General features: G+C 35.7%; 1 protein-coding gene and 1 long non-coding RNA gene across 2 annotated transcripts; both read left to right on the top strand.

Annotated features, from left to right (window-relative positions):
• Positions 1-398: 398 nt before the first annotated feature.
• LOC107776781 (uncharacterized) lies at positions 399-5179 on the top strand. Its single transcript, XR_001646047.2, has 3 exons — positions 399-791; positions 879-1281; positions 4825-5179. It is a non-coding gene; the product is annotated as an uncharacterized LOC107776781 (long non-coding RNA).
• A 2376-nt stretch (positions 5180-7555) lies between these two features.
• Positions 7556-9301, top strand: LOC107776782 (alkane hydroxylase MAH1-like). The gene has a single exon (XM_016596704.2). It carries the CDS (start codon positions 7661-7663, stop codon positions 9182-9184), a length of 1524 nt encoding a protein of 507 aa, XP_016452190.1. The 5' UTR covers positions 7556-7660; the 3' UTR covers positions 9185-9301.
• The last annotated feature ends 1669 nt before the right edge of the window (positions 9302-10970 follow it).

The following is a 10970-nucleotide window of genomic DNA, read 5'->3' as shown; positions in this document are numbered from 1 at the left end:
TGAAGGAATATTTAGGAGAAGACTGATGAAGAATTTTCTGTGTATTTCATTTGCTTCCTTTACATGTATATATACAAAATAAAAGAATGAAAATCTGTTACTCTACTTTACACGTGTCCTATCTCTATTTGTATATCTACAACTTTCTAGCTAAAAGAATAATCACTACTGTGTATTTATTTTCACTTAGTCACGTGCTGAACAAGCACTAAAGAAACTACTGTGTAAGGAATCCAAAGTGGACAGCTGTATTGAATAAAACGTTCCTAATTAAATCAACCATGATTTTATGAATGGTCCTGATCTTTAGATGAGCCTTGCATTTGGACGGTTGGGATGCAATTCATTAAAAAGAGAATAAGAAGAGTCTTTTGACCAAAGTCTGAATCTGCTTTGTTAAGACCAAAGTTCATTAGGTTCCACGTCTTGTCTCTTCTTCTTCCTCCATAGTTATTTCAGCCATGGCGTCTGGTAGTACAGCTCCAACACCCCCCCTAAAGTTGGAGGGAGGTGTAACCACACCCAACCTGGTGATAATGGAGCTGTGTGCCGGTCCAGTGAGTGGTTTAGTGAAGATGTCGGCGATTTGAGCTCGAGAAGGAATATACAAAAGAGAGATGATGTCGGCCAGAAACTATTGCCGAACAAAATCGCAATCCAACTCCACATGTTTAGTTCTCTCGTGAAAGACTGGGTTTTTCGCGATGTGAATGGCTGCCTGACTGTCGGAGAGTAGATCAACAAGAATGGGAGCAAAAATGGAAAGATCGGAGAGCAAGCGGATAAGCCAGGTAACCTCAGTAGTAACTCGACGCATAGATCTGTACTCTGCTTCAGCAAAGGATAATGAAACTGAGGTTTGTTTCTTGGATTTTCAGGAGACAGGAGAACCCCCAAAGCTGATAAAGAAACCGCTGATAGATTTGCGAGTTTGTGGACAAGATCCCCAATCCGAGTCACAGAAAGCAAGGAGCTGATAATCAGGCCTGGAATTCAGAAAAAGCCCCAAAACTTGGGTCCTTGAGGAGATAGCGGAGACAATGAAAAGCAGCATCTAGATGAGGTTGACGAGGTGTTTGCATGAATTGGCTGAGGTGCTGCACTGCAAAAAACAAGTCTGGTCAGGTATGGGTTAGGAAATTAAGTTTTCCTAACAATCGACGATAAAAGGTGGGATCTTGGATGGGAACCCCGATGTTTGCTCTCAATTTCTGGGTGAGATCCAAAGGAGAAGAAGCTGCTCTCATGCTCAAGCAATTGAATTCAGACAAAAGATCTAAGGTAAACCTCCGTTGAGTCAAAATTATGCCTTGTGTCTCCCTTAGGATTTCAAAACCCAAAAAATAATGTGCATCCCCTTGATCTTTTATTTGAAACTCAGAATGAAGGAAAAATTTGAGGGTTTCTTGTTCAGTAGGATCATCCCCTGTAATTAAAAGGTTATCAATCATAGATCGCAACAATTGTAATTCTTCCTGCTGACTTTTTAAAAAACAATGAATAATCATTTAGAGAGAGAGAATAGCCCTTAAAGTTTAGTGCTGCGGTGAGTCCTGCATACCATTGCCTTGAGGCTTGCCACAGTCCATAAAGGGACTTTTTCAAAAGACAAACATGATTGGGTGAGGGTGGTGTAATCCCAGCGGGGAATTTCATAAACACCTCTTCCTGCAAATCCCCATGTAGAAAGGCATTATTCACGTCCAATTGTGACACCTTCCACCCCTTCTTTACTACAATAGCAAGTAGACACCTAATAGTCGTCATCTTGACAACTGTGGAAATAGTCTCAGTGAAATCGATTCCTTCTCTTTAGGTGTCTCCCCTGATAACTAAACGAGCTTTGAATATCTCTAAAGAGCTGTCAGACTTGTACTTTACCTTGTAAACCCACTTGCAAGGTATAACTCTTTTTCCTTTAGGCAGCAGTACAACTTCCCAGGTTTTGTTCAATTCTAAAGCATTTAATTTTTTTTTCCATTGCTTCCTGCCAACCTGGATGTAATACTGCCTGAGAATAGGAAGAAGGTTCAGTAAGATAGGAAGTAGAATTGAGCAAAGACTGATTTGTAGAAGAAAGGGTTGTGAAGGGCAAAACAATTGAATGGGTGGAATGAAACAGGACAGTGTGAGATCTGTGAGGAAAACTGAATTGCACACATAATCTTTGAGATAGGAGGGTGGATTATGTGGTCTAGTGGACTTCCTGACTTCTGGAAGATTTGTAGGAGTAGGTGGTATAGGAGATGAGGTAGATGATGGGGTAGGACTTGTGTCTGTGGTTTAAGGGAAATGGCTTGAGTTGGTTGGGTTAGGAAATGTGGGCATTGAAAGTGAGGGTGAGTTTGGAATATCTGGCTCAATATAAGTATGGTCTGAGAGGTAATCTGCATTTTGGTCTAGGTGTGTGGTGACAGGAAAAAAGGATTTATAGGTTTAGTAGTGGAAGCAAAAGGATACTGATTTTCACAGAAACACACATCTCTGGAAATAGTCACTCTTCTTGTGTCCAATTCTAGAACTTTGTATTCTTTCTGCCCCAATGGATAACCCAAGAACACACAAGGTTTGGCCCTTGGGTCAAACTTACCTCTCCCAGCAGCTAAAGTAGATGCATAGCAAAGACAACCAAAGCATTTCAAAGAATCATAAGAGGGTTCCTGTTTGAATAGAATAAAATAAGGTGTCTTTCCTTTGAGAACCCTAGAAGGCAGTCTATTAATCAAATAGGTAGCAGTCAAGACACATTCTCCCCAATAAGGAGTAGGAAGTTTAGGCTGAAACAATAGGGCCCTTGCAATTTCTAATAGATGTCTGTGCTTCCTCTCAACCACCCCATTCTGTTGAGGGGTTGCCACGCATGAAGTTTATGCAGTATTCCTTGAGAAATTAGAAAAGCTGTCTCCTGAGTGCCTTTCCCAAGCTCAAAGGCATTATCAGACTATATCTTTTGCACTCTTAAACCAAACTGTCTTTCTACCATGATAAGGAAATTTTTGAGAAGACCAAAAGCATTGCTTTTTGTATAACGAGAGGAATACTTTTCAGTCTTAGTTTAAATAGGCGCCCACCTGTATAACGAGAGGAATAATTTTCGGTCTTAGTTTAAATAGGCGCCCGCTTGTATAACTTAACTCAAATGCCCTTATTGATTTAATTTGGCTTAAAGGAAAGGAAGATCTGGTTTGCCTAGCTTTAGGACAAATTTCACAAAAACATTCAGAATTAGAAGGCAAAGAACTAAAACTGAGATGTTTCATTGATGAAAAGGGCAAATGCCCTAACCTAATGTGCCAAAGGCTTACATTTGAAACTGAACTTGCTGAAACAGGAAAAAAAACTGACAACAGATTAAAACTATTTTTTAAAACTGAAACTGGTTCCACACTTGTGCTAGACTTAACTCCACTTGGATTCAAAAGGTATAGTCCATCCCTTGCCTTACCAAAAACTTGTGTCTTCTTCACAAAAGGTACCTGCATCATACAGTGATTAAAAGTGAAGAATAGAATAGAATGAAATTGCAAAAAAAAAAACCTGTTAACAAATAATAGATTATATCTGAAACTAAGTACATGTAAAACATTTTCCAAAATGAAGTTAGGCAGAACAGATATTCTTCCTATGTGGGTTACAGTGACTTTGAAAGAATTGGGCAGATTTATGTTTAGGGGGTTTGGCAAGGCTGTCAGGGAAACAAAGGCACTAGAGTCAAAACACATATACTTAGATACACCAGAGTCAATAATCCATGTATTAGTATTAAAAATTGAAAGACAAGTTCCAGAATATCTAGTAATGGTACCAACAACATCATTGGCATTTATGTCAGTTCCAGAGTTGCTTGAGTCTCCTCCCTTAACCTGCTTGATTAATTAAACTAGATGAGTGAACTGATCATGTGAGAGGTGTTGATTGAGTGCTTCATTGTGACTGGTTCCATCAGGTTCTGTTCCTTCAGTTTGGAATGCCCATTGCTTCTAGCCTGTGCTTGATTTTCTCTTGTGAATTCAAAGTCTTCTGGAAATCCTATAGTCCTGTAACAATCATTTAAAGTATGCCCTACTTTCTTGCAATGACTGCATGTTGCATTTGGGTTGAATTTAGCTTTCCTTCCCTTGAGAGTTGTGTTTCTTTGAGTAGTGGCCTTTTGATTTCCAAACTTATGGTTTGCTGATTTTTGATACTGCATTTGAGTTCTTTGCATCTGTCTCATTCCTCTTTGTGCAAAGTTGTTCTGATTTGTTACCATGAAAGATGAAGAGTCTGTGGAGATTAGTGGGTCAGCAAAGGCTTCTTTCTGGCTTTCATCTTGCAAAACTAGGGAATATGCTTGATTGATGGTTGGCAGAGGGTTCATCAACAAGATGGTTCCCCTTGCTTGACCATAGTTGTCATTCAGCCCCATTAAAAACTGAATAAGTCTCTCATCCTCTATTGATTTTTCCAATTTCTGCTTCCCTTCACATATACATAAGCAATTGCACCTTATATCACAGTTGAGGGAGTCTAGTTCATCCCATAGTCACTTCAGTTTTGTAAAGTAGGTTGCTATGTCACTGCTTCCTTGTGTCAACCCTGATAACTCCTTCCTTAGATGATAGAGCTTAGCTCCATTTGACTGTCCAAACCTATGTTCAAGGTTGGTCCAAAGGTCTCTAGCAGATTTAGAGTAAATAACACTGTCTCCTATGTCTTTGGACAATGAATTAAGTAGCCAAGATGTCACCATGTCGTTACACCTGCTCCAAGCCTGAAAATCTGTGGAGGTAAGGGCTGGAGCAGGACAAGCACCATTGATGAATCCTATTTTGTTTTTGGCAGATAAAGCTACGAGTATAGATCATCTCCAGCCTTGGAATCCTCTTCCATCAAAAGCTGAGTTGACAAGAGACATTCCTGGCGTGTTAGAAAAATGGAGAAAATAGGCATGGTTTGAATCGATGGTGCTGTTTCCTGCATTGGTGGTTTTTTCTACTATTGTTTGAGTGTTATCACCCATGATCTAGGATTGATGTGATGATGAAGAATGAAGATGAAAGTGATTTGAAGGATCGAGCATTCACTGCTCAGTAGGAATATTTAGGAGAAGAAGACTGATAAAGAATTTTTTGTGTATTTCATTTGCTTCCTTTACATGTATATATACAAAATAAAAGAATCAAAATTTGTTACTCTACTTTACACGTGTCCTATCTCTATTTGTATATCTATAACTTTCTTGCTAAAAGAATAATTACTACTGTGCATTTATTTACACTTAGTCACGTGCTGAACAAGCACTAAAGAAACTACTGTGTAAAGAATCCAAAGTGGACAGCTGTATTGAATCAATCGTTCCTAATTAAATCAACCATGATTTGATGAATGGTCCTGATCTTTAGATGAGCCTTGCATTTGGATGGTTGGGATGCAATTCATTAAAAAGAGAATAAGAAGAGTCTTTTGACCAAAGTCTGAATCTGCTTCGTTAAGACCAAAGTTCATTAGGTTCCACTTCTTGTCTCTTCTTCTTCCTCCATAGTTCTTTCACCCATGGCGTCTGGTAGTACAGCTCCATCAGTGCCCTTGTTAGTTGCACTAGCAGTATCTTTCTGAAATATACTATCATTTATCTTCATTTTAGCTCCATTTACTTTACCAACTAAACAATTGGTCTGGTAGTCTTTAACATTTTAAAATTTCTAGTCAATCAATTGGTCTGGAAGTCTTTAACATTTTAAAATTTCTAGTCAATTTAAGGTAATACAAAGTACAAGAAAAAAAAAATTCCGTGAGACAATTGCAGATTAAAACAATAAAATATAAATAGAAAACACTAAGAAACCGAAGCTTCAAAATTTAGTGGAAATTCATTTGCAAAAGGTCAAAATGGTGACGATTCTCAGTTAGATTCATCTTACAAACTAACATCTAACAACTAAGAATTATAAATCCTGTACATGTATTACTTAATTACAACCTCATTGAACTCAAAAAAGGTCATCAAAGACGGAACCAAAATTTTAAGTTGATGGATTGTGAAGCACAACGTTTTTTGCTTACTACATTCAAAATAGATGATGTATATATTAAGTGAATTTTTTTTTATATAAATATAGAGTTTGAGGTTTTATCGAACCCGTAATTTTTATTGTGGCTCCGCTCCTACATGTCACACTAGACGCAAGCACATATTTTTCTTTTTTATTTTTTTTATGCTTCTTTTGATTTTTGACGTTTAAACGTATGTCATCCATTAAGTTACATCATATTCTTCCACATTTTAAGATAAGATAAGAATGATTAAAATGATGAAGTAATACATCAGATAAATGAAATTTGTACTTTTACTAAACTCAATGGACATGTGTTTTTTTCTAGTTTCTTGTTAAGAAAAGGACAATCCAACTAATAAATGTGGCTATTGGCGGGCAGGTCAACTAATTTTAATGCCGCATGCATATAAATTTTATCCTTTTCCAATACAAACCTAGGTATCCTCATACGTTTAATTCACTCACTTAATTATCAGTGCAATTTAACTTACTCCCTCCGGTCCAATATAAATAATTTTTTTAGCTGTTTTCACACAGATTAAGAAATTCATCTTTTAATATTAATTAGCAATGAAATTGACCATATTAACCTTTATTATCTCTTCACATAAATATTCCTAACACATACTCCAATACTATTTACTCCAAGGCAATGTAGGAAAAAAATAATTAATTCGTTCTTGAAATCTGAAAAAATCACTTATTATGGACCACAAAAAAAGTCAAAAACTCACTTATTTTGGATCGGAAGGAGTATTTACTAATTTCATCCTTTTTAAGCAGTTACTTGTAATTACTTCATCTGTTCTCTTTTACTTGTTTAGATACTAAAAATAAAGATCTTTTACTTGTTACTCCATCCAGTCCACTTTAATTGATTTTTTCCTTTTTTTATGGTCCATAATATTTGATTTTTCCAGATATTGAAAAGGAATTAATTTTTTTTAAAGTTGCCCTTAGAGTAAAGGGCATATGAGTATTTTTTATTTTTTCATTGAACAAATTAAGGTTATGGTCAATTTTATTTTTAATTAATCTTAAAAGGTAGATTCCTAAATATGTGTGAAAATAGCTAAAAAAAAATCAATTAAAGTGGACCGGATGGAATAAATATTAACAAATCATGAGAAATTTATTTTATTTTTTAAAGTTTTATCCTTATAGTTAAATAATCATTTCTCAAACTAATAGAACTACTAGTAGTCAAATTTAAACTTTCAAATTACCATTCATAAGGATAATTTAGTAAAAAAATTAATATTTTGAAATGATCTGATAGTGTAATATCAAACGTATAGAAGGTAAACTACTCATAAACTACCAAAACTAAATGAATTTTCGAAACTTTTCTTTTCCTCAATTAAAATTTAAAACCATTTCTGGTTGGAAGTTCACCGAATGAAAGCGTCATAACTTGAAACCAGCAAACTAATAGTGAAGAAAAATAAACACCACCCTAAAAATAGAATATTTTCATCGCTAGCTATCTTGAAAAATGTATTATAAAAGCAATTAGTCAATGTACTAGTCTTTCAAGAGTGTATATAAGCTAACCATTCTCCCTTTATTTATACTATAGGCACTTTTCTCAGTTTGAAATCTTTCAAGAAATAACCTACAAAATGGCAATAATAGGGTTAGGTTACATTGAAATTTTCTTAGCAATACTATGCTTTTTCTTGTTTCATGGGTTAAAAGATACAAAGGGATATCCAAGAAATTGGCCAATTTTTGGTATGTTACCAGGCACCCTTTATTACATGCAAGAAATTCATGAAAGGGTAACTATGACTATGAGGAGATCAGGTGGCACTTTTTTATTCAAAGGTCCAATATTTGCAAAACTGGACATGTTAGCCACAGTTGATCCAGCAAATGTGCACTACATCATGAGTGAAAATTTCATGAATTTCCCAAAAGGGCCAAAGTTTAGGGAGATTTTCGACGTTTTAGGAGATGGGATTTTCAACGCGGACTTGGATTTATGGAAGATTCAAAGGAAGACGGCTCGTGCTTTGATCACTCACCAACAATTTTACAAGTTTTTGGTAAAGACTAGTCGCGAGAAGGTTGAAAAAGGGCTGATTCCAGTTCTTAATCATGTTTGTCACAAGGGTGTAATAGTGGATTTACAAGATTTATTTCAAAGGTTTACTTTTGACACTACTTGTATATTGGTTACTGGATATGATCCTGGTTGTGTATCTATTGATTTTCCTGATGTTCCTTTCTCAAAAGCAATGGATGATGCTGAAGAAGTAATTCTTGTTCGACATGTCATGCCTGAGGCTATTTGGAGGCTACAAAAATGGCTTGGAATTGGAGAAGAAAAGAAGTTGATTAAAGCTTGGGAAATTATGGACAATGTTATAGGCAACTATATATCCAAAAAACGCGATAAGTTGTTGAAAATGGAATCTGAGTTAAAATTAGAAGACGAGGGGTTTGATCTTCTGACCTTTTATCTCAAGGAAGGTCAGTATATGGGAGTGAATTGTGATGATAAGTTCTTGAGAGACACCATCTTGAACCTAATGATAGCGGGGCGTGACACGACTAGTTCAGCTCTCACATGGTTCATTTGGCTTGTTACACAAAATCCACAAGTTGAAAAGAAACTAAGGGAAGAAATCAATTCAGTTATTCCCAAAGAAGAAGTTGGAAATTGGAGGCTCTTTAATGTTCATGAGTTGAACAAGTTGGTTTACCTACATGGTGCATTATGTGATTCGTTAAGGCTATATCCACCAGTTCCATTCCAGCACAAAGAGCCGCTTCAAGAAGACATGCTTCCAAGTGGTCACAAAGTTCATCCAAAGTTGAAGATTTTGTTTTCCTTGTACGCGATGGGGAGGATGGAATCAATTTGGGGTAAAGATTGTTTAGAATTCAAGCCGGAGAGGTGGATTTCCGAGCGAGGAACTATTAAGCATGAACCTTCATATAAGTTTTTGGCTTTTAATGCTGGACCAAGAACTTGCTTAGGGAAAGAAGTGGCTTTCAATCAAATGAAGGCTGTGGCTGCTACTATCATCCATAATTACCAAGTTCAAGTAGTAGAAGGACACCCTATTAAACCTAATACTTCTATTATTCTCTATATGAGACATGGTTTTAAAGTTAGGATTAGTAGGAGATTGCCTTAGTGATAGTGTAATAGTCAAATTTATGTTTGTTTGTGTTGCTATCTTATTTTGTTTACTACAATAAATAAAGCATGTAAAACTTCTAACAAGAACTTATGTTAGTTTTTCTTTTTGTTATTTTATGCAAATAATTGGTGGATTCTTATCAAGAGTTGATGATGTTTCTTAATTAATTAGGGAAAAACATGAATACCATGCAGTTGTTGAGAATAATGTGTGCAGTATTTAGACATTTAATTTTTGGAAGAAGAATTTAGAATATATCGGACATAAAAGAAGTTGAATTAAGTAAATCTTTTGTGATATTAAAAGAGTAAAGTGCAATAAAGCCCTATAACTTTTAATTAGACAACTTTCACCTTAAAGTAAAATTTTGTAGCAAACGTACGTTAATGTACCACTCAGGTAAATGACGGGTTATAAGTTAATGTTAAAACCTTAAAGGGTACTAGTCTTTATTTTTTTGAGTGAAAATACGAAATATTATTAATAACTAAACATTTGTACAAAGACGAGCCAAATAATTACAAGTAGTAGTAGCAATATTCCTAACAAAACACCTTTTCCACTTTGTCCGAATTCATTTGACGCTCCACAAAATAGGGGGATTAGGTAGAGTAACAAAAACATCTTTCCAGTTACTCGGTGCAAAATTTCTTAATAATCTGCCGCTAATTCGTCGCTAAATGGATTTTTTAATTTAACTATAAAATTTGATCGGCACTAATTTTTTTTTTAATATTATTTTTCTGATTTCCAACTATTAGTTCAATTAGTTTTGTGGAATCAACTTTGATTTTCAAAAAAAGGCTAGTGTAACAACTTAGTCAACTAGTAATATTATATGTTTTGGAGCTAAGTCCGCATGGTATTAAAAAGCGCTACTGGGGTCATACGCATGCTTCTTTATATATTTCGGTGTCTCTCCCATGATTTATTGATGTGAAATTTCCTACAGTGTTAGGCTCAGTTCAAAATGATAGTATCACTAGTGAATTAAGCTCTTACACCTAATACTGAGATTTCGTAAAGTTTGTGACATCTATGATTAGTATGATTAGGAGGCAGTGGGATTTTTGCGGGGTTTGATGGCAGTAAAGAGTTTGTACTTTAAGAGCTTTTGCCTCACTTTGTTAAAGTAGGTGGCATTTGTAAAGTTATAAAGATGATTGTTATTTCTATTTAACCAAGGTTCCAAATGCAGAAAGGAAATAATCATATCATTTATACTAGTTATTAATTAGTTGGGACATGGTTTTAATTCCTATTTAACCAAGGTTCCAAAGTGCAGAAAGGAAATAATCATATCACTTATAATAGTTGTTAATGGGGACATGGTTTAAATTTCTAATAGCATCAAGCCAGTGTGCAGGTTATGAATGACATATCCAGAAGACGAACGTAGTTGAAATGAGGATGTTGTGATGGATGTGATTATTACCAAAACATATGAGATTAGGAATGAAAATATTTAGGACAAGATGGGAGTAGACCCTATGGGAAGCGAGGTTAAAAGTGGTTTGAGGATGTGAAGAGGAGAAGCACAGATTACCCCAATAAGAAGGTGTGAGAGGTTGGCTTTGATGGGTTTGAGGAGAGGTAGAGGTAGAAGCATTGGGGGAGAGGTAATTAAGCACGTTGGCCCAAGTAAAGGAGAGTTTTGAAGATTGACAAAGGAACTCAGACATGGACCAAGTCAATCCTAGTGAAGCACATATATGGTTAACTCAAGCATGTGGGATGCACGTGAAGGAGATAAACCTAACTTACCAGAAGTGATATCTCC

Source organism: Nicotiana tabacum, chromosome 11, assembly GCF_000715075.1.
Source record: "Nicotiana tabacum cultivar K326 chromosome 11, ASM71507v2, whole genome shotgun sequence".
In the NCBI taxonomy this organism is placed as follows: Eukaryota; Viridiplantae; Streptophyta; class Magnoliopsida; order Solanales; family Solanaceae; genus Nicotiana; species Nicotiana tabacum.
This window is presented reverse-complemented; position numbering and strand designations above follow the sequence as displayed.